Genomic DNA, 24,740 nt, shown 5'->3' with positions numbered 1-24,740 from the left:
CTTGGAGAAATTGCCTGTGGCTGCAATGAATTTCCAGCATTCCCGTCCACCAATCATCAGTGGCACATGATATGATAGGTTATTTATAACGCGCTTAATACCCAGAGGTTTCTAAGCGCGGACCCGGGAATCGAACCTGTGTTACTCCGTGTCATCTTGTTTCCATGGCGAGCACGTTGCCCCTGAGCTATCCTCCCGAGACATGTAAAAAGCAGCAGGTTATTCGAGCAGTGATTCAAAGCTGTGTATTCCATGACCAACCACTGAATCGGACTCATGAGATTCCCTAAAATCAACCACGTTGCCCTGTAAACTACTGCGCCAGTTGTTTCTTATAAATGGGTGGCACTGGGAATTTTGGCAGTGATGGAATGAAGGTTTTTTCCTGCATGGCATCCTTTCGATGGAGCGAGTGCCACACTGTTGGACCCTAGTTTTTCGAACTCATAGGGCCTCATTCCGAGTAGGGCGGTAAGGGATAGTGGGCACCGTTAAGGAGTCCGGTGCCGGTAATTCCTTACCGCCCTACTACGAGGTCACTTAGCGGGTTCCTCCTTTAACGCCTGGTCTGACCAGGCGTTATGGACGGGACCCATTAAGGGACTTCAGAGCTAATAACAGTACCGCAATTTGCGGTACCGTTATTAGGGCCTTCCCCATTCCCATTGAGCCCTGTGGTGGCTCAAATGGGAATGGGGAATGGCTTTTTCAATGGGGATTTACCGGTCCTGCAACGGTCGGCCTACACCTGTAAGTCCCCATTGAACGAGACCGGTGCCGGTACCGGTATTGGAGGCAAATAGTGCCATGACTACCTCCAATCTCGGAATGAGGCCCATAAACTCCACAGAATACTTCAGTCTATTAATGGCGATGGCCAGCACTAAGATGAATCCCACAGCTTCTTTCTTCCTAACACACCACCAGCCACACAGTTGAGTCCTGGGAGAGTGGATCACATTTTAAAAATGCCCAGGCATAGAGGGGGCAAGCACTGTGAAGTGGAATACCGGAGAGAACGCTTAACACAGAGGTGGTTTCCAGACAGGGACTGACTTATTTGGGGCTTCTTGTCCGCTCTGCCCGAGGTAGGGATTCACAAGGACGGAAAGCTGGCAGTCCACTGCAGCGATGAAGGGAAGCACTGGGACTATTCTCTTAAAGTCTGTATTTGTTTACTAGTGTACAGGCCTGTGCACATGGTCCAAAGTGCAGATTTTCATCAAAACGGCAGGACCACTATATATGCTAAGCCTACAGCCCCCTCTAGCGGTGACAACAGGTGAAGCTATGCACATTGGCGTTATCTCTATATAGCCTAAGGCAACAGCTCCCTCTAGTGGTGACAACAGGCAAAGCTATGACTGCATGGGACAAACATGCATCCGGTCTTTTATCATTATATCTAAAGATATGTTCAAGACGTATTGCCCATTGCCTCAGCCGCCAATGTCTTTGCCCCACTTCAGGGGCTTGAGCCTCTACTGTGTTTCACATCAGAAGACCAATGACACTGAGGTTCTTGACTAAGATGAAACATTCTGAGATCACGAGTGTCCCGATTTCACTGTATGCTGTGAAACTCATGCACACACAGGGGCCCGGGCCCTGAATCCCTGCATATGAGGGGATAGGTGAACACAAGAAACAAGGTGCCTGTGAAATGTTATGCTTTCTTATGTTACTGAGAAGTATAGCACGCACCACTGCCCTGCGTGGTCTCAAGGCGCGCTGGTGGGTCCAGAGGAGAGGTAAGAGAGTTATGTTAATAGGGGAGAGAGGGAAAAGACAAGAAAGGTTTGCTGCAGTGCTGACGGGTACTGTACCCAGGTCTATTTATAGGTGTTTGAGTCGATGGCCTTTGTGTCCAGGTGGGAGCCTGTGTGCCTGTGGTGCATTGGAAGGGCGATTGGTATGCAAGTTGTTCTCCACAATTTTGTGCTGTATGAAAAATGTAGTTACTTTGAGGCCAACTAAGAAAGGCTGCCGCCAGAAACAGGAAGCCCCAACGGCATGCAGAGTCATGACGAAGACCCAATCCCCGACTCCCTCAGGAAACTTCCCCGAAAATTCCCAGGAACGATTTAGCGTAGAAGAGTCTTGATGCTGGACGCTGGCAGGAGCTACTTTTGACTCCCCAGGCCAACTGCAGAAATCACTTTGTGACATTAGCTGTGTGTCTGAGAATATTTTTATAGGGTGTATTAGGACACGAGTAAAGCATAATGGGCCATTTATAGTGTACTAAAAAGTTATAACTTCCATCTCACCCGGGTGCTAGATTTGTGGCACACCGTGATGTAGCTCCTGCTTGCTCAGTGATGCCGACACCCAGGAGTTGCTTTCAACTCCTGTTCGTCAAATCTTTCAGTCAAAGTCTGAATATTATCTGTGTATGTTGGGGCTTTGCTCATCTCAAATGTATGAAAATCGGTGCACCCGGTTCTTTAAGACCTGAGCTGATTGATAAGACACCTCCAACACAGCATAGAATTGTTTTTATTCAATAGCAATACTGATTAAACCACAAAGAAATGTGATGGAAGGGGAAGATTCTTATTTTAAACAAATTAAAGTTGAATGGGGTTTACTGATGGTTAACTTGCGAAGATCTAGGGCCTGAGACATGGAATTTCTTGCATGGTTCAAAGTGACTTTGCACTGCCGACACAAACCCTGATTCAAAGAACTGTGCAAAGTGTATTTTTGCAGTGCAAAGCCAGTAGCAGGGATTCAGAGCTGCAACCTACAGATCAAAGTTAGGTTGCAGCTACAAGTGCTCAACCCACTGAGCTATCTCATCAGATACACTAGAGCATCAAAACATCCCTTCCAAACCCCTCTATGTCAGAGCCAAGCACTAGCAGGCAACCAAAATGGCAGACTTGTGCGTATCAAGACCACTTTAAATCCCATTCAGTATCACCAGGCTTTCCTGAAAGGTGCTCACTCCCGATAGGATCTTTGGCATAGCAAACTCTGGCTTTAATAAGATCGACAAGTCATAGAGTAAGTTGAAAGTAGCCATAAAACACCCGCTCTGATACCAAGCTGCATGTCGCATGAGTACGGGGTGCATCATGAGTGCCCTCTAGCCATGATTAACAACCAACGTGAGGGAGCTAAACCATCTTGTCATCACAACTAGGCAACAGAAACTGCAATGCAACTTGGGACCAGTTGAGAATGTTTTCTAGGACGTGTTTGTCTTCCTTGCCATTCTCATGCCACCACTCATACATTGCCTTGCCTGCTGGCACCATGAAGTCGCTGAAAAGCAGTATGCACTACTGAAGAAATCACCAGTACAATATGTGAAGTCTTTTTAATGTCCCTCCTAACAGCTTCTTAACTTCGGTTTGCGAGATATTGTGGACTACAACTCCCACAATCTCTACACAGCATAGTCAATAACAAGATATCATGGGAATTGTAGGCCAAACCATCTGGAGAGCCAAAGGTTGCAAACCCCTTTTATGCGATACGTGGTACCATTTTCAAAAACAAAATGGAGGCTCTTGCACATTCTGACCATCTTGCGTCATCTACCTTCCTCTGTAACGCGGGCAGGGAGGTAGAACCACTCATCCATGTTTCAATCTGCATCCTGTGCAGCCTGACCCCAAAGCCCAGAAGCAGCTGACTCCAAACATAACATAAAAAACGGCCAACTAGCGAGGGAACAAATGTCGAGGGAACAAATGTATCAGTGGCAGGGGAATTCAGGAACACAGGCTCTGCATGGGCCTCCCCACTTCTTAGTATTTGGAGAGCAGAAACCCAATTAGTCTGATTTGAGATGTAAATAGCAGCACAGCAGGAACTCCGATGGTCATTATGGCAGAGCTGTATGCCACAGGTCGCAGAACACTTGAAAAGCTTGCGCCCCACAGAGCGAGGCCCCCAACACTTACTTACCTCAGTGAACCAAGGGATTTGTTTTGTGGAAATTCAAATCCTTCTGCGTATATGTCAAGGCGCGCCAAAGGTTACAATGCACGAGCGCCCGCGATTAAATGGAAGCCGTTATCTCAGAGCCGCTTCCAATACAGCACCGACCGAGGTGTTTGTTTAATTTCAGCATTGATACAAACTAAACAAAGGCTTTCAACGGGGCACGCCGATCCCTGGAACACGCGCCAATTTCTCTGGAAAAATCAACGACCACTGCACCCGGGAAGGATGACAAAAAGCGGCTGTATTGATCATATGTAGCATTAAATAAAAGCAGGTTTGAACGATTGCGTCAAGTATCTAAAATGGCTAAAAACCTAGTTATTCAACAATAGAAGACGACCAACACCAACCAGACAAAGATCATCTTGCCGCCATTTCTTGGTCGTACAATGCCCAAGCCATTCCACAAAGACATTTCAATGTCAAGTTCCTTTGTGAAGTGGTTTGAGAGGATTCGGTTAAATTAATGCACCAAACATTATACCACAGTTTGCCAAGACAAACCCATTCACTAGAGACAGACACAGCTACCGCAAACAATAATCCATACAATATCAGCTTCCGGTTTTCTGTTCTCCACACCCAGACAGACCCAACATTAACACACGAGTTTCGGAAGCAGCGCTCTCTCCATGCCTGTGTGAAGGGGGTGCCCCAACAAAGACTAAATGCATAGTTGCACTGTACCCAGTGGCTATCCACAACTCAATACCCAAAACCTACTGACAATCTCTTACGCAACCACCCTCACTCCCCACACACTGACCATGCGTACCCTAGGTGGCTGCAGAAAACCTGCTCGCTAAACTAACCTAAACAGCACACGTTTCAAACCAACTCACAACCCCCCTTACTAACCTCAAAAATCCGACAAGTCAAACACAGGATGTCCCCCATCTGGCAAGAGGATGTCTCCAGTGTGCACAACAGAGCTCACGAGTGCGCGTGCGCACACACACACGTGCGCACACAGAAGCCAGTTACACATCAACAGCTGAGCACTGCTGTCTCTTCCGCTCTTTCTCACCTAACCAACCCACCCCACTTTTCCTAATGCCAGGCTATTATGCAAGTCTATGCAAAAAGGACCAGCATACTTGTCCTTGGCACTTAAGGGGTTAAGAACCACAAGAGCGCCTGGAGACCATAAACATTGGAGCTGTGCGTGGTATAAATCAATATAAGATAACATATGAGTAGCCCTGTACAAGGCACTGTAATAGCCAGGCGTACTTTCACACAGGGTTATGCAAGTCACCCGAGGTGGAGTGACAATTCCCCCCCACCCTCTGATAATGGTGTGGAATATACAATGCTTTTAGGCTACTGTAACATGCTCGTGGTGCCTTAGATGGCCAGGAGGGTAGCTATTAACCCTGTAAAAAAGAAAAAAAAAAAAAAACTCTCTCTCTCTCTCTCTCTCTCTCTCTCTCCCTCTCACACTCTCACACTCTCTCACACACACTCTGAATTGGACATGCATATTGACATACGGTTTCCCTTGTTATTTTAAGAACATCTGTCCCTTAGAACCCAGCAGCTTCTGGGCGACTGAACTGCAGTTACCGACTGTACAAACTGTCTGGGGAAGTTCATAGGAGGGGTCAGGGGGGTGCAAAAGTGGAAAGCCAATCCCAGGGGAAGAGGGGCACATGTTTGCAGTTTGAGGTTGCCAGTGGCGCATGGCAACTCTCTTAACGATTCCGGATTCGATGAGCCTCCTAACAAGCGCCCCTGTCGTCGCCTTTTCTGGATTCCTTTCTGCTTGGAGGGATAACAGGGTATGTGCATTTTGGCACGTACAGTGTTCCAAATCATGCATGCCCAGAGGAAAACAGACTCATGGGGCAGACTGCAAAATAGGATCTTGCGCTCCGCATCCCTTCCTCTAATGAAGCCAGCGGCCCGTAAGCACGCGCGATCCCCAAGTGTGGCCCAATGCGCTTCAGCACAATACAGATATTATGGCTACAGAGCTCCATAATGAGTCAGCCTTCCATGTAAACTGTTTTCAAAACAAGGGCTATAAACGAGTACCACCTGCTGGTGTAGCTGGCATCAGCTCAACTGCCCCATATCACGCAGAGGGCCAGACAGAAATGTCCTTGTTGTGCTCAATTTGGGATAGACCCGTAAAGCTACTCTGACCACAAGAGATTAATAGCTGTGGCCCAGTGATGTGGTAACCATGCGAACCATGCGTTGCCCCAGCCTGTTTGTGCGCCTCTCGACAAGGCTCAACATGTCGTTATCAGTATCCCGTTGCCTAGAAACACAACATCGTTTTGGAACACAAGGGAAGCGAGGTTGCAGTGACCATGAGCAAAGCCCACAAAAACTCGCACTGGCATCGAAATATATGCACACACTGAGGTTGAAGGCTATTTCCAAAAAGCAGCGATCACCACAGCAAGCTGGGGCATTCCCCAGTCCAAGGCCTCACCACAGCAAGCTGGGGCATTCTGCAGTCCAAGGCCTCAGACCGAAATTTGGATTTTTTAAAGGTTAAAAAAACAAGGCAAGTTTGGATTCACAAGGGGTTTTCCTGTGCACTGGAAGTTTTATGCCATTCTTCTACTGATATTTTTCAAAAGTGGCATGATATCCTGTTCTGTGTTTTTTTTTCCCACATTGAGAGTTTGCTGCCATCGCTTTTTGCTCACTGTACTGTTCACATTCTTCTACTGAGACACCTCTGTTCTCTCTCATAACATGCTTCATACCAGAGACAAGTCTCTAAGAGCGGGACCAGGATTCAAATCCTTGTTGCTCTGCGTTGTCTTGCTTCCAAGACATCTCAGAGCAAAACAAGTTTAAATCCCAGTTTGTTTCCAAGACAAACACACTGTCCCCTAGCTATCCTTCCAGTTAATGCTAAAATTAGGAAGGGAGATATTTCTATCAAAACCTTCAAACCTCACTCTTGCATTATTCTTGTGATTTCTGCCAACTGTAACAGCAACTTAAGACCTTATCTCTTAATGAAGTAACTGCACAGATGGTTTTCCACTATACCACTACCCAATCATGCTATAGTTATTCGACTGTCGTGATGCGTGGTGCCCTGTGCCTTTTTCCATTCATTCATTCATTCATTCATTCATTGATTCATTCATTCATTTGTGAGCCTCCGATTCCTCAAGTCATACCCCATAGGTTGTCAAGGAAGTCCTGTTCAATTCAACACGACTCTGTCTGCTCCAATTCACCCTTCCTCTAGCCCACCTCCAATCATGTGTGCATGCAGAGGCGTAGACAGGGTTGGGCCTGAGCGTGCAAGGCCCCCAGAGCAGCGCTGTGTGGCCATTTCCAGATGTTAATGTCACTGCAGTGGGCCCGACTACTTTAGCTTCAGGTCCCACTTGATAGACAATCCTGGATATGCCTTTGTCGCATGCACTCAACTCTTGACTCAGCTGCGATTCACAGCATATACACCGTTCCTAAGCTTTAACGCCCAAGTTTTTGGATTGGAGACAACAAACAATTGCCTCTACGTTGGTCCGCATGAGCTCATCAAGGCCATGATGCAAGCACTCAAGATTGCCTTGTACCTTAATGAACGTAAGTACATAGGCTTGCCAAAAAGACAGACTAACCACCAGCTCACCAATGGCAAGATCCGGCACATCCAAGCAGCAAAAAGCACTGCCCCAGTTCGCTGATCTCCCTAAATCCCCTCTCCCTTCGAGGCCCTCAGTTCCCTCTATGGTCTACCCTGGTCGCCCCCTCAGAAATCCCTTTCCCTCTGGACATCCCCAGGTCTGGTTACTCCAGCCGTGGCAACAGCATGTCATTTGGACAAGTCTTGGCACCTGGACCTCAGCACAGTGGTAACTGGTGCAATGTAAATGATTATTGTTGTGGTTAAAATGTATATATTTTATGTTCCACACAGAACCTTAAATACAGCTTATACAACGAGAACATTAAAGTGGACATAATTACAGGAATACATTGATCAGGTGTTAACCGAACTGAAGCTGCCAACAGCACATCACTGCTCTCTTGCACTTATCCTGCTGGTTCCCACTAACTCACCCCCCGCCCCCTTTCCTTTTCAGATCCGCCAGAGGACCACTCCGGTGCTGATAGTGCGCGGTACAAATATCCTTTAACATTAACATCCTTCACCACAATGTCGTTTTTTTTTTTTACAAACCGAAAACCCCTCTTTAGCCACAGTTTCTGTTTAGTCAGAATGTAGTTGGCATTTCCTCAATTCCTACTATGATCTTGGTCCTGCCTGACCCGGAAGTGCACACAAGAAGCTCTCAGGGACTGCCAAACCCTCCGGGTATTTCACATATTCTCCTAGTGACATTAGCTTTTTTGTATTTCTATGTGCACTGGGACCCAAAGGCATAAAGCGCTATGTGCGTCAGAAGTAGGATGAGGATCATAGCTTTAAACATTTTCATTTTCTATTATTTCTATTTGTGTATTAAAATAGAATTGTCTTAATTTTTTAATGAAATTAGAAAATATCCTCAATAGATCAGTGCTCGTCCAGAAGATAGTTCAATTTTCTACCCGGCAAAACAGAGACAGATCGCTCAAAAGCAGCAGACTATTGCAAATGTGCAGTCACCACGGTATATATTTACTGTGTACTGGCTCTGGGGACCGGGATCAACTATGCAGTTCATATGATTTTACGGTTCTGCGTTGTTTGGTCGAAGTCATTTTCTTTTTTTTTTAACCGGGAGGAACCCCCCCATGAACCTTTCCTCGCCACTACTACCCCTCAACTCCCCTCTCCCATATACCCCGTAACTCCCCAAAAACATTACTTCCCAACAAAGTAATTTTGTCGAAGTAAATTACAACAAAGCCATTTACTTTCGGCAAAACGACAGTATTCTGATTTTTCGTGTATAATGGAGACTATGAAAATGACAGCGGCGCACAGTGCAAATCACAATAACATAGCATTGCTGCACCAAACAGCACTCTATGGTAAATGAGTTGCTTAACCCTTTCAGCGCTATGGGCGAGTATGCTCATGCTGGATTCACATAGAGAATCACTCCAGGCAGCGCCCACTTCCAAAAGTGAACCTTTGACTTTACCTGGAGTCCGCGTGGTCCCCTCAGCACAGGAGAACTAGAATTATTTCCAATAGTATTGGAGCCTGTCCAGGCCGCCACGTTTTGCCTTAACTCTAGAGTATGGGCCCGATTCATGGAATTTTTTGCACGGTTCAAAGTGACTTTGCGCGGCCGGCACATCTCTATGGCGTGTTGCGTGACTGCCACATAAAGAGAGTTGCAATAGCAAATCTTGGCCCCTAAAATAGGTAAGGCAATGGTCGCCCAGGCGTTGCAGCAACATATGATGGCAGCTGCTATGCTCATGATTGCATTGCCATGGCTTATGGGAATTTTTTGGGGGGGGGGGGGTTCCACCTCCCAAAACCCCTTTCCCCTGACTAAAAACCCACCCCAACCACTTCCCCGCCAGATTTAACCCCTTACCCCACCCCACATATATTTTCGTTATTTAGGTTTCGTTATAAAATCATTTGTTATTATTTTTTCGTTATAAAGACTGTATACCATTGCCATGCACACCCATTTACCGGGTCAAGTACGGGATTATGTCCAGTGCTTTGTCTTTAAGTTGCACTGGGGTAGACATGCCTCCCAGGGTAATCTCGGGATGGGTGCGACAAGCCAAGCCCTTCAGAAATGGGGTTCTTCTCCGATTCAGTCGGAGCTCATCATTGTTCGTCCAGTCTTCGAAATGTCCAAAAATATGACTTATAAATGAGACATGCAAAGTCCGTCTAAACAGGCAACGATCTGGGGGGGGGGGTCGTCTGCATAATTCCTGAAGAAAGCTCCCAGATCAGCCAATAGGTACCCCGGGACCGTAATGCATATGCTGAGAGGGTGCGGGAGCTACACGGCCCTTGTGGCACCATGCAACTGACCACTTTCGGTGGGCATTGACAAGTCCCTATTTCCACCGTGGAAGTTCTATTTTCAAGGAATTAAGTAAATCCACTTAAATATGCTCAATGCTATGCATTCTGTTCAGTAACATTAATAAACTCTTAATTCCCTGCGTAATCTCCTTAAAAAATTGAGGCATCACCGTCTATGCCTAACGTATTAATCATTTCATGCAGGTTTTGGCAGAAGACAACATTTCTGGCTTTTCTGTAGGCATGGGATAGAAAAATTCCAGGCACCAGCTGGCAAAAAGTTTTAGTACCAGGGAATCTGTTGGCAGTAACTGGCAAATGCCGCTCCAGTGAGTATATAAGAGCCAAAACTGTTGGCTCTGCCAATGCCTGTTAACGGGAATGCAGTGCAAGGAACAGATGCGAGAACACACATCTTGCTTATAAATAAAATGCCTAAAGTAACACAAGGTTACGACATTTTTATTATAAAGGGAGCTAGAATAACCTTTGAACTGGTGCTGAAAACAGAGCAAATGTGTACATAATACGTAATGAAGCAAAGAGGTTTCACCATTCCATTATTATCTAAAAACGTTTGCACCAGAGCACAAATGAAGAATACTGTATTTGTACTATATTTGCTTCCTAACATCCAGATAAATGTGTTTACTATAATTTTTTTCATTATACCCTGCAAACATAGTAAAACACAGCCTGCTTCTTTTTTTGCCCTGGCAAAAACAGCTGTAGATAATACTGATTTGGGCAAAACCTGTTTGCTCCATTCAACATTATAAAAACAGCAACATTTGTGCTAAATTCATTCTCTCCTTTCATGCACAAATCAAGATAATCTGACACCAGGAGACACTATCTCGCAAAAAAAAAGGCTTAGAAATGACATTGGCAGCACCTTAAAAGCACAGAGCTAGCTCAAATACAGCTCAGGGTGTTTGTGCTTTGAGTGGGAAGGGGCAGGTTGTGGGTGGGTATGGTCGTATGAACTAGCATAGTTATGGGAGGCTAATGGGTGGATACAAATTCCAAACAACACCTACAAGGTTGTGTCCCTCCACTCATCCCATCCCCCTCCTAGCTTTGCTTCCCAATGCCAATAGTGTGGGCTCCCAAGTTGCACCTACCGCACCACATGACAGCCAAGACCAATAAAGGACAAGATCCTTCACAATCAAAACCTCTTTCAATCCTTCTAAAATCGAGACAGCTTGACTAACCAAGATTGCTCCCAGAGAAATGAAGGTGCTCGCCAGGCATAGATTTCTATTTAGAGCTAAACCCAGTTCTTAACATATAGCCTGCATGTTCTGGTGCCAGGCGTATGGAGAAAAAAAAAAAGAATACGTGGAAGAGGATCTTTCAATCCACTCAAATAATATCTCTACTATCAAGTCGAGGGTACACGCGGGGGGACGCAGTCCACCCACTTTCCTCAGAGGGTGGACTCAGTCCCCCCCAGCTGAAATGAGAAACAACATTGAATCCCCTCTTTGAATTTATGCTGAATGCAAGGATCGAACCACAGTCGTAAGGCTTGTAGGACCCTCCACCACTGCACTATATAACCTAATGAAAAGTTGGCAAACAAGTAAAGGTGCAATGACCCATTCCGGTACTGCAAGTTCCAGGGAAAACATTGGTAGTGTTTCTTGGAGTTTAAAACATGCACACCTTTTAACATTTTTAAAAATACTATTAGAAAAAAAATATTCTGTCTTGGTTTTGTGTGTGTGTTGATTTCATGAAAGGCAAATGCCATTCGTCCTGCGCAGTTTGGGTGGTTATGGAACGCCAATTTAATGAAATGTGCATATTTCATCTTAATATGCTAATTTCTGATGACGTCGCATCCCAGTGCTTTTGTTGATGAGTCCCCCCAATTAAATGTTTAGGACTTGACCCCTGACCCATCTCCCGCTCATTAGAGCCTACACCAGGGAAAAAGTGTTCCCTTCTTGGCACAAGGGCCGGAGATTTGATTGAACCTCCTCATAGTTGAAGGTAAGATTCTGAAACGAGCCTTTTGCCTAGCAGCACGAAAAGCATTTATGCTACGTTAGACTGCGGCCTATCGTACATGTACAGCAAATATGCTATGTAAGCCACCCCAGAGTTCCGTCTACCGGAAAAGTAAACTATATATGCTTTGATAGACTACCGTCTTCTGTAAATGTAATCTATATACGCAAAGTCATGCTTCGGTCTACTGGAAATGCATACTATCCATGCTATGTATGGTCCGCCATGCTAAGGCGCAGTGAAACAGGCATGCTATAGCTCTCATCCATTTGTGATGCAAAGGCGGGTGAAAACACCCGATGTTGAGAAAAAAACGGGCGTGCAGGAGGCTTGGCGGGTGAGTCCGCAGTTTACAAGGAGGGTGACAGCCACCAAAAGCGTGTGAGTTGAGAGCTATGTAAATGCTATGCTATGCCAGGCTATGGTTTACAGGAAACACAGTTATAAATAAAATAATACAAGGCGACATTTAAGGCGCTTTACCATTTAACAGCCAAAGTAACAAAACGTGGTAGATTACGGGTCATATGCAAATGGTGTATTTTTATTTTTGAGTCGGGTGCACTGAATCACTGGTCTCACTCATGTGCCATTTTCACTAAGAAAGCTCCAGCCAAACAGGATTGATAATTAGCACCTGGGCTCTAACAGAATAGGGGCACCTAGCTAATCAGTGGGCTTGGGGCACATCATCCTATAGGATGGGGAAGCGCCTGCGTGGGTCCGCCCACGCCTCCGATAATTAAGAAGAAGTGGGCTTGGAATACTCATCTTACTTCCTGGTTTAGCCACGCGCTGCTGAGCCCTTTTGTATCACCCAAGAATCATGTTTGCTCCCAGCACACCTCTCTGCCTTGAGTCTTCCAACCATATACACTGCCAAGCCCCTTCACCCCCCCCTCTGCCTCCCCCAACCCCCCCTCCCCCTCACAGCACCCTGCTGGTCTCCCTTCATCATGGCTCTTTACCGATGACCACTGATGGAAATGGAGAACGGACTATTAGTACTTCACTTTCCTTTTTCTATGGCAGCCAATGTCTTTAAGAGTTTTCAGTTTATTCGAGTGATGGCAGGCGCTCTGTATAAGCATTACTCCTCAACTAAAATGAAATGCTACTAGCATCCCTGACAGCAAGCGGGAATGCTACTAGCTATAGGCCCCTTCCGTTCGGCATTGCCAGGAGAAAAAGACTCGGAAACCTTGACAAACACCCTTGCAAAACAGGGATTTTATTTTAAATTGGTTTATCGTGCCACTAACTCCCAAGAGTGACCTCCTGAGTGGGGGCATTGCTTAAGTAACATGAAAATGTGCCTGGCTAACATTTTTTTTTATGACATTGCTTTCTTTAAACATCATGTATTGCTATTGTCCCATGACTCACATTTCCTGTGCATTTTATTCTTACTCTTTAATTCATCTGTCATTCTTGAATCAGCACTTTCACTGATGATGCTGTTTTAGGACTGCTGTGCAATTAAATGAAGTGGGTGTTATGTTATTGTGCATTTGTATAGCGCCTTATGTACCATTGGTAAGACCTCAAAGTGCTGTGGGTTGATACGTGGTGCATAATTACAATTTAATTCCCTGTTAAAATCTTTTCGTGCTCTTGTGACCATGCAGGAGAAAGAGAAACTCCCCTTTAAAATGCCTTGGCTTTCCTCTGTGAGCACCTCCATCCTTTTAAGGTAGTATTGCCACTATGAGGTTTTGGAGTCCCCGGAGCACTATTAGGCCTCTGGTCAATACCTTTATTTTCACGCCAGCAAACAGGCTGCATCGAGCACTCCAACATGTCATACAGGAAGTCCCCTTTTATAAAGATGACAAAGCACACCAAAGGGTTTTAAGAGCAGGCACAAGTCTTTCTTAAATCACAAAGAAGCATTGGCAAAACCATCTACCTTTGGCTGTCAAGGGTCAAGTGCAGCCTCAGTGGCCCCAGTACGCATCATGCCATGACTTAAGGGCAGTTATATAGGTCACATCATTGTAAGCGGTAACGATCACTAGTATACTGACCACAACACGGGGACACAATGGAAGCAAAACAAAAAATGTACAACACAACAAACAAGGTTCTGTCAAGCCTCTGAATTTGGGGACACGACACTGTCCATTCAATTGACTACAACGGCAGCCAATTGAAACTAAGGCCCACATAGAATGTCGACCGTACCAATATTTTTGCTCCACTTGGAAGACCCTAAATACACAATCGGAGGCTGTTGGGCTAAGTGACAAAATTAAGCCTGAAAAATCAGTTGTGGACCTCGGAGTGTCAAATGCCACAGAAATGCTGTGCACACACATTAAAATGATATTTTCATGTCTAAATTATCTGTCTTGAACTTGACTTGCCGAATAACTACCCGCTTCCCAGTACATGTATATAACCTGCACAATCGAATAGCTGGGATCGATGTTTTAAAGAACAGCAATGCCCCCTAGAGTCCCCTGCCCGACGCTTGCCCTACCGCACTTGCACGATCTGTATACAGCGCTGCCTGAAGATTATTCTGCCTGTTCTCCCTCATCTTCACCCCTTAAAGTGCACTTGAAAAAAACACTGAATCGCCTACGGGCCTATTTGCTGTATCTAAACTGTTAAAAGTATAATATTCACTTAATCTGCCTGTGCAGACCGTTATCGTCTCAGAAATTGAAGGGCTCTGAGCGACTATTTTCCCGTGCTCCTTCCCTCCTTGAGCGCTTTGAAACACTTGCCTGTGAATAGGCGCTATATAATATATAAATAAACATTACAATACCATACCAGAGTGGTAGCAAGCAGGAGTACTTATAAAACGAATAATATTGAAACAGAAAGGCACTGGCAGAATTGTACTAACACCCTTCTTCTCATGCGTCTTTGTTGCAACTGTAGATAGTATTGTTTGTACCTGGAGTCTAATCAAGATTGACTCATTGCTTAAAGTGTTAAACTCCAACAGATTCAAGCCCCCTCATGCATATACGGTCAAAAGGGAGGACGATATGGGGAAACCTCTGGATGATCTGGCTTGGTACAATATTTGGACACAGGCTGGTAAATCATCAAAGTCAGTTCAGCTTAAAGAAACCAGTGTTAAATTGATGTGTAGGTGGTATCTTACTCCAGAACGCCTGCACAAGATGAACGCTGCGCTCTCCTCCTTGTGCTTGCGTTGTACCGACACCCCAAGCCCCTTTGTGGTGGACATGTCCCCTTATTCAAGAGTTTTGGAAGAGGAGGTGCTAGCCCAGATAAAAGATGTGCGTTGTAGATCAAGCGCTGGACCCCCGGGGTTAGGTTGTTGGGCGAGGAGGACCGGCGTGGGCACTACAGGTTGGGAGGTAAAGCTTCTAAGCTGTTGACCTGCTTCCTGGTAGCGGCACGTTTGGTTGTCGCAAAGAATTGGAAGTCTTCCATATAACCGGATATGAAGGAATGGTGGGTGAGGGAGTGTTTTGTGGCCGCAATGTGCAAAATTGATGCAGCACTGAAGGCGGAGATTGCACAATTGCTGGTAGATTGGGGAGCACTAATCTCTTTTGTGAGTTGCCATGACAACCCCGCTATCCATCATAAGCCATGAGATGGCGTCCTTTTCGTTGCTATAACATCTGTAATGAATAACTTAAGCTCGATTGTCTCCCACACCGTATTTTTTATTTAAAATCTTTCACTCTTATCTAGCGTTTGATTACGTCTATGTTTTATGCTTTTGATCTTTGTTTCTGTATCGGACACTCTTTGTGCCAATTGAATACGTGAAGCCTGAAGAACTGGAGAGACTTTGTTGTAATGTTTGCTGTCGGCATAGATTGTACCCGGCAGTACGTTGATGGTACTACACGCTTTAGACTTGAATAAAACTTTAAATGGTAAAAAAATATTTGTGGTGGGTGATTTCCGGAGAAACATTAATTCCATGGAGGCTCATGGTGCTGTGAAAAGCGAGCGGGCATGATGAGGCGGCGTGGAAAGTTGTGGCGGATTTTGCCATCAAACAAGTTTGGATTGTAGGGAATGTCAATGCACTGCTTTCCTGGCATTAGTGAGGTCGGCCATTTTGCAATGCTTGACCTGCAGGGACACCCACTCTAGGATATGCATCGCAGTCTTCACTATTTCTCAGGCTCCCTGGTAACATTTTGCACACATTTCAGAGGGCAGATATGAAACATCAAAGCTGAAAATCAAGATGTCGCTTTTCAGTTGTGCCCAGAAACAATTCAGTGCATCACTGATATAGTGATGACATCAAACACTGGGCTGGCTGAGTGGATGAGCTCCTTTGATCAGCGTGCAAGCAAACTTCCCCCAGAGTCAGCCAAAAGCACATACATGCTTGTGCATGAACATATTCTGTATCTCATTAAAGAATAGGTCCACTTTTTAAGGTAGGTTGTTTTAGCATTCAGTGACTTATCCAGGATCCGAGTGTGTGGCCTCTCTTAGCAGGGGAGCGGCTAAAGGGAAACTGGGGGCTCTCTCTCAGGTCCTTCCCCCAGCCAGGTTTTTCACGTTCTGGTTTACCCCCGCCAATGTGGTGAATTGGTACCACACTGTGACCCGCGAGGAGGCCTTTGCCCCCGCTGGCTCCTTGGCCTGCCTCTGCCACCGTCTCAAGAGTCCACAGCACTCTGAGGGCAAGCGTTGAAAATTGGATATGACGTCCATTCATTGGCCGTTTATTTTTCGCGGCATTTTGTTTACCTCAAAAACACATCGGAATATATTGGGGGGGGTGGGGGTAAAGGGATATAAGGTGGAGGGACTGGATAGTAAATAGGTGGGATGGAGGTTTGGGGGTTAACCCCGCCAACAGAAACAAAACAAAATTCGATGAGTATTTGCGGAAAAAAATGCTGTGTTTAAAAAAAAAACGGGCCATGGAATGATATAGAACCGAACATGATTAGCCACTGGTTACACAGTAGGGGTAGGGCTCCTTACTTAGGTGCGGGAGATCCTGCGATTCACATAGTTCTAGGCAGACCCTGGGGTGTAGAATAGGTCTGTGGTCATTAGAATCCCTTCACCAGTACAGCCAAGTTTGTTTGTTTCTTTATTTAATATAGCGCAAAACCAACCCTCAGGTAGCTGGGCGCAAGCATTGAGCATTGCAAGGATACTTAAGAATCTTAGTTACAGAGCATTACAAAGGATGCTTCGGACACTTGGTTACAGAGGTCGGTGGGTATCTACAATGGATAGTAAACATAGTTATAAACAGTGATGACATAGATAAGACCACAGGTGAGATCTCTATCAGCAAGTATGACGCTTGCAGAGCTCCACTAAAATCCCAGCTGTTTCATGTGTATGCGCTGGGATCCACAGACGCCGTGCGTTGAACTAGGACCATCTGTACGGGGAGCCAATGGGGACTGGGAAGGGGACAGGTCTCTTACAGAAAGAGTAAATGCATTGTAATCACATCTGCACTTAGAAAGACCAGTGGGGCTTGGGGTGGGGGAGGGTTAAACGGGAAAAGAAAACGATCATGCCTGGCACCAGGCTCTGGAATAAGAGTGGTCAGTGGCTGGTGGATCAACAGTCTCTGTGAAAGCACTTTAAAAACTCTAAAGTGGTGGCAATCGATCGGCGAAGCAAATCCAAATACAGGCTACACAAGAGAGGGGGGTGGGGCCAGAGGCAGCAGTAGGCAGTGGGAGAGGCAGGGCAAAGTGGGAGACCACCCAACAAAGGGCTGAGAGAAGGCCAACGGGCACCAAACACCACAATGGGAACGAAACAGCATTAAGGGGCCACGCCTAACAATGAGCTTGAATGAGGGAAAGGTGTGCTCGGGCATCACAGCAGGCAGAGAGAGGGCACTGTCAGGCCAATCCCAACAGTTGGCTTGATATAAAAACAAAATGGGAGCAAATGCAGTGGTAATGTAATTGTCTCGGGAGGATAGCCCAGGGGCAACGTGCTCACCTTGGAAGCAAGATGACACGGAGCACCATAGCTTCGATTCCCGGGTTTCCGCTTAGAAACCTCTGGGTATTAAGCGCATTATAAATAACCTATCATATCATAATGAGAGAGAGAAAGAGAGACAGTGGGAGAGAGAAAGAGAAAGGGGTGGGAGAGAGGGATAGAGGGAGACAAGTGCACCCAGAGAGCAAATTCGAGCCAGAGCAATGATGGTTAAGACCCAACAGTGGCAAAATAGGGCAAAGTTTGGGAGGTTGGCAGAATTAATAAAAACCAGGGCAGGCCAAAGACAGGGGAACGTGAGGTAGACCCAGCAATGGTTCTGCAAAGCAACGAGGCAAGACCAGTCCAAACAGTTGGTCTAAAACAGAGCAAAGTAGGGCTTGACCCAGCAATCAGTAAAAATAGATCAAAGTTTGAAAAATGGCCACAGACAGGAATAAATTAGGGTGCCCTAAGAAGTGTGTTTAAGGTGAAGCAAAATGCGATCGAACTGAAAGTTAGGTAGATATGATATATTTTATTTATAGCACGCCTATACGCAGGCGTTTCAAGGCGCGACGAGGCAGGGGAGGAAACAAGGGGGGACAAGACCACGATCTTTCTAGGCCCAGTGACATTGAGATCGTGCAAGTGCAGGGGAGAGGAAGGGGAAAAGTGCCACGGGAAAGGGAGGAGGAGCAATTGCAGGACATAGGATCTAAACATCAAAACAAGAAGTGTGGCCAGCAGGTGGCCATGCAGGGTTAAGTGCAGACAGCAAGTGTTAGATAGTGCAGGTAGGTAGGGGGGCTGTGGGGTTGCAGATACAGAGTAAAAGTGATCAGAACAGCTGTCCTGAAATTCAGACAAAAGGGGCTAGACCCAACAGCGGGTAGAAATAGGGCAAAGTTGAAACGGCGAACAGACCAGTGTGGACTAGACACAATAAGGGATCTGTGATGCAGCAAACAACAGGGAGACATCGGGGCAAAGAGGAGACAAATCCAACAGTGGGCCTGAAAGAGGGCAGCTTAGGGCCAGGCCTAAAAGGTGGCAGAGACAAGAGAAGGCGGGCCATACCAAACAGTGGGTATGGGCAGAGCTAAAGGACCAGACCCAAGAGTGGACCAGTGACCAAGCAAAGTGGGATCAGACCTACGGAGTCTGGAGTCATCTCGGCCTGCATCCAACTTTGGGGAAAAAGCACCAAAAAGTGTGTCTAGACACAAAAGTGGGCAGGGACTGAGCAACATGAGGGCAGACTCAACAGAGGTATAACCCAGCAAAGTGGGCTACACAAACAGCGGGCCAGTGATGTAAAAAAGTTGGAGCAGTGTAAAGACTGAAGAGGGTATCTGTATTTCTGCCCTCTATACAGTTGAGGTAGATGCACAGAACACCCCAGCCAAGGTTCTCAATAAGGTAGCAATGGATGAACAACCAAGGCTGCACTCATGGGAGGTGATGCAGGCTGGTTTTTAGGTACAGTGAATACCCAAGCCCCCACAAAGGAATTTCCACACCCTATGTTATGTGCTAACATGGTACTTTTATATTAAATAGTGTTCAAGTTAACATATCGATATAAATAACACACTTTGTACTCAGGCAACACTGTCCTAATAATGGCAATAATATACACATTGGGTGGTACCACAATATACTTATATTCAGTAAAAATGCACCAACTGGTGAAAGTTATTAATAATCATGAGAATTTTAAACAAGGTGTAACTTCATAGATTAGTGTAGGAAGGCAGGGAGAATGTTTTCTTTAGAGTAGATAAATGTGTGAGGATCCCTCCACCTGGGCAACCTGTAAGGTAAAGTTAAGGTGCACTTTATCTTGTATATTACAGCCCAGTCCAAATATGTTCAAAAATAGTCTGATTCTCTTTCTACAGATTTCACTCCCCCCAAAGTATCGGGAAAGCCACAGGAGAACAGGATCCAAGACAAATCTGGGTCTCATGGATTAATCCTGAGGATGGAAGATGCTCTTCCTCGTCACAGTACCGTGGGTGCCATGCAAAGTGAAGTGGTGGAATTACAATCCCGGCCGGGTGCAGGGCTCAGTCGCTTTTCCCCATAACATTGCCATGGCATTTTTTCGAACTATTTAAGACTAGCCATTGATGTTGGTACACAGAAGCATAGTGTGATAATGATGACGGCATACTGAACGCTGCTTGTTTCCAAAAAATGAACTCAAGCACATGTCCCATAGGGATCATAGACATAAAATAAAATGAAACAATGAAATAATGTATCTGTCCCTTTGTCTCGCCCTCACACAGAGTGCCACCAGCGTACGTCACCGCCCCTTTAAGACTGGAGATGTACACGGAAAGTAATCTTGCAACTAAACACTGACCAAGGTGGAGCCAATGTAAGGTCAGTCCCTTTTTTGCGTACTAAATATCAGAGAATGAGTAACGACCTAAAGATTGAAGGGGTTATGATTACATAACCAACTGAACAGTGTGAAACTACTTGCTGTTTCAATAGAACGTGTGTTTTTTATACCAGCAACATAGTAATTACAAGAATAGCATACAATTAATTGCATATTCTTAGCCAATCCACTTGGAGTTACAGCAGAGAGGTGACCCTTGTCTATATTCTTTTACATTCCAGGTACCCTCACGAGCTTTTCCACTCTATGGCATTTTAAAGAGTGGGAAAGTGTGAGCCGCATTAGATCTTTCTGGTCATGATTTACATGAATGTCCTGATGAAAGTGGCTTTATCTACATTTCTCCCACTGAAACCGGTAGACGGTGGTTGCCACATACAGGAGGCGCAAATCGGCATACCTTTGGTTTCTGAGCAATCTTTTACTTTCCACACTAGCTGTCAAGTCAATTTATCACAAGACAGAGTGAGGGTTTGTTTGTCTTCTTATCTTTTGTGCTTTTTAACCCAAGTACATTATGAATAATTGCCCTGGGTGTTCTTTTTTAACATCTTTTCTCTTCCACTATATTCACAAAAATGGGAGAGGAAGGACAAGGCTGAATGTTTTACATATTGAATAATTGACAGTAAACTTCTTTCATTTCTTATACGGTCTCTGTTAGATAAGTGGCACATCAGCACTACCTAGCTTTAGACCCTAGAACAGGCAGGGATAGAAAGAAAATTGCTCTATCCTTCTGTCTTCCTTCACAGCCTTGCCCCCTTTTGACTACTTAGGTGACTGAACCTGTCTCCCAAGTAATACCAGCATACCACAAGACGGCCTGTTCTTTAATCCCGGGGTGAGGTCTCTTTGCATAAGGCTGCAGGAATGACTGAGTGCTGTGTGAATTGTGAAGAGGAATGTATCATTTCTACTATAAAATTCTGCTTAAAGGACTGTTTGCGTTCTAGCATACTCTTCCCACAAGCAAAAACATGGCAACACAGCCGCTATCAGAGTAGGGAATGTTAATGTTAAAGGATATTTATACTGCGCACTATCACCACTGTAGTGGGCCCTTGGCTCACAAGGACCTACAAATGGTTTTGACCCCAAAATTCACTTCAACCAAAAAGAGTCTAGCAATGTGATATTCAAACTTTCTTATGCTGAGTCCCCCACGAGTAAACATATTGTTGCTGGCCCCCCAGCTGCCACATGAGCGTATATTTTCTATTAAAAGCAGTCCCTGTACTCTGTTTTGTAAGAACTGTGTGCCCCCGCGGACATCCCTTGGCCCCCCGGGGGGGGGGGGGCGGGGGAGCATAGTTTGAAGAGCACTGAGTATCCCAAGGCCGAAAGAGCCAGCATCAAAAACGTGAGGGGTCTGGAAAAACATGTTTAAAAGGAAAGGCAATCTACAAGGCAGTACGGATTACCTGAATTATGAGAGTGTTTAAACGTCTTAAGCCGCCCAACCAATTGATATTGGTAGTTTATTTGTATAGCGCCTATAAACACATATGTATGACCATCATTAAAGCGTATATAGCGATTAACTGTAGTGCACACGTATAGACCCCGTACTTAACAGCAGTGATAGCATGCCTAATTGAATGAATCATCCCTATCGAGACAAAATATAACACATATATATAACACGGTGAAACTGACGAATCTGCATGGCTTGCCAGGGCTTGACTAAGCATGGTGTGTCCTACTCAAAACATATTGCCAAAATATATAAACGAAAGGGTGAGCCATGGACTTGTATAATGTTTTGGCGGGTGCTCGATAGGGATGCGCGCTGTCTGAGAAAAACATCTGCGCCTTATGGCTGCCCGTGAGACATACAAGCCATGAGCCAATGGGGGTGGATGGTGAGGGAGAGAAGGAGGAAGTATGGCTACTCACTGATACTTTAACTTGATTCTGTTGCTTTCTGGGTTGCAATAGAGTCTTTCCAAGTGCTCCTGGGAGTCGTCGCTCACGCTCTGCCAGACACTGTTGATCCGCCTTCTGATCTGCCAGTGGTAGGGCAGTACCGTGTGGTGTCTGGGACAGTCTCTGCCATGAAAACAAGTCCCCTCCAGGAAGGCCACGCAGATCTCTATGCCGTCATCCTGGTGGATGTGATACTGCAATTGGTTCAGAAGTTCAAAAAGAAGCAGAAGCGAGGCTTCCTCAGTTTGGCCCTGGAATAGTCCAGGGTTTACGCTACTGCTCTGTGATACAACGCTTGGGCCCGGACAGCTAATAGTCTGGAAGGGTCCAGAAGTATAACTTTCTAGTGTCTTCTCCGGGCAGACTGAAGTGGTACCACCCGTCGGGCCTGTGTGCAAATGAGGATCTTGGAACTGGGCAACGGGCGCGTTAGCAACAGTCACATCAGGCGCATCAGTCTGAAACGTCGCGTCTGTGACCTCGATGAGGCTGCATTGGCCACCGGAATTCTCCTGCAGGACAGGGGAGAGGGGATCCGCCAGGGGCCCAAGGCTTGGGGGTCCAGAGATCAATGCACTAGCTTGAGGGCAAGGAGAGCCCTTTTTGACAGCAGATTCACATAAATTGGTGGAATTTGCACTCTGGCTCCTTGGCAGAAATACGCCATCAAGTCCACTGGCTCCTAATAAGCTTGTAAAGAATGGTCCAAATGCCCTGAGTCTGTCTTTGTCCAAACGTGCATGGGCCTGCTTTTTTTTAAAGCAGGGCTTCACGGGTGGGATTTTTTCAGTCAGCCTCCGCGGCGCCGGGAACACCCCTTCCGCCACCTCGGAGCACTTCATTCCTGGACAGGGAGGACTGGCGACGCAGGGGGCTGCTGGCTCCGATTCCTTCAGGTATACGCTTTCCGCCATGTCGTTCATGAAAGCAGCAGCTGCTCAAAACGAACCTGAGGTGGGGGGGAGGGGAAAAAAAGCAAAAGGTTAAGCTCTCTAAAGACTGCAGTTGAATGCACGCAAAATCCCCCCATGTAAATTGTTTTGCCTGTGGCAGCTGTGCCAGGCATGTATGTTTGAGAGCTAAGCAAATGCAGGCTTCTTAATTCCAGTGATTGGCCACATTGTGCACTCGCCGCCCTCTGCCTCTCACGCACACTCACTCAATGGATTGCAGATCCCCCCCCCCCACACACACACATTCTTACAACCATTACAGCCCATTAGACAACGATGGTGCTGATATCGCTAAGGCAACGCTATTCTTCCACACAGACAGTTGTGGAATTGTTCATTTCAGCACTATTTCTCCATCTGTCAGGCCGCATACGTCACTAGAGTGCAGGAGGATGATGGATATACCATCCGTGCTGTTCTATCCCCATGGACAGAAGGCCTCAAGCCCTGGGAGTGTATCTCTCTGGTGCTGAAATCCCTCCACGGGGTCACAGTAGCTGCAAGGATCAAGTTCAAGACCCTCTGCATAATCCACAAGGCTTTCTGGGGCCGGCACCCACACTATCTACAACGCTCTCATCCTAAATACTCTCTGTCTAGAGCCCTTCCGCGTGTCCTCCTCCAACTCTCTGCAGGTGAGCCGCTTTCGCGAATAGAGATTTGGGGGTAGATCTTTGTCCTCTGCAGGTGCTTCCCTCTGGAACAGCCTCCCTGTCTCTCCGTCTTGAACCGGAGCACCTTCAGTTCCGTAAACTCCTCAAGAACTTTCTTTTCTCTCCACCCTCCTTCTCCTCCCTAACTCTGTTCAGTTTTTGCTGACTGGTTTTCCTGGTTCAGCTCTGAGGTTTACAGGTCCCAGGCTCCCCTGCCAGTCTCTTGCACTTGCCTCCGGGCCGCTGCACTTTGTTCAATATTACTGCACTTTCAACTTCCGCTCCTTGAGCGGGGCAACCTCTCTGCACTTAGCCCAAGGCCCTGCTGGACCGGACTTGTTGCCCCCGCCCTCCCCCCTGTCTCTGCACCTCCGTCTGTATGTATGCATGACCTAAATGTACTAGGACCAGTTACATCGCCTGCCCCCCTCCCCAGCACTGTTTTTCTGACCCCCCCTCTCGAGCTTGGTCTGAACTGTACCACTTCATACACTTGAACTAGGAGAAATGTCGTCAGGCCTAGTATGGTAGTTTTTCTGTTTATACCATTCGGAATCTTCAAGGCCTAAAAATGATTACTGTATTCCCTTATTCCCTTCCCACCTTGAAGCGTTTTGAAGCACTTCACCTGTGTATAAGTGCTATGTAAATAAAATATAAATAAATAAATAAAATATGGTCATTATGAACTAGCCCAGAGGTGTGCAACCTGTGGTTGTTCAGATGCTTTGGACTACAAATCCCATGACCCTTAATCATTGACTTTGCTGGCTAAGACTAATGGTAGTTGTAGTCCTACACATCTGAAGAGCCAACGGTTGCAGACCTCTGAACTAGCCTATATACTACACTACGGGTAGGCACGTATCTTCACTCAGCATTCGTCCCTATAACACCTCTAGCTTACTCCAGAACATGGGTCTGCAACCTGAGGCGGGCAAGACGCTTTGGACTAGGACTCTCAT

General features: G+C 46.1%; 1 protein-coding gene across 1 annotated transcript in view; it reads right to left on the bottom strand.

The window, feature by feature from the left end:
* The window catches only part of TIPARP (TCDD inducible poly(ADP-ribose) polymerase), a 131,320-nt gene that overhangs the window by 87,072 nt on the left and 19,508 nt on the right, over positions 1-24,740 (bottom strand). Inside the window, exon 2 of the mRNA XM_069618433.1 lies at positions 22,140-23,118. Within this exon, the coding sequence (XP_069474534.1) occupies positions 22,140-23,092 (953 nt within the window). The 5' untranslated portion in view covers positions 23,093-23,118. The remainder of the gene's footprint in view (positions 1-22,139; positions 23,119-24,740) is intronic.

This window comes from Ambystoma mexicanum, chromosome 10 (genome assembly GCF_040938575.1).
Source record: "Ambystoma mexicanum isolate Mex_15411 chromosome 10, UKY_AmexF1_1, whole genome shotgun sequence".
In the NCBI taxonomy this organism is placed as follows: Eukaryota; Metazoa; Chordata; class Amphibia; order Caudata; family Ambystomatidae; genus Ambystoma; species Ambystoma mexicanum.
Note: the sequence above shows the minus strand (reverse complement) of the source record. Positions and strands in the feature narration are given on the sequence as shown.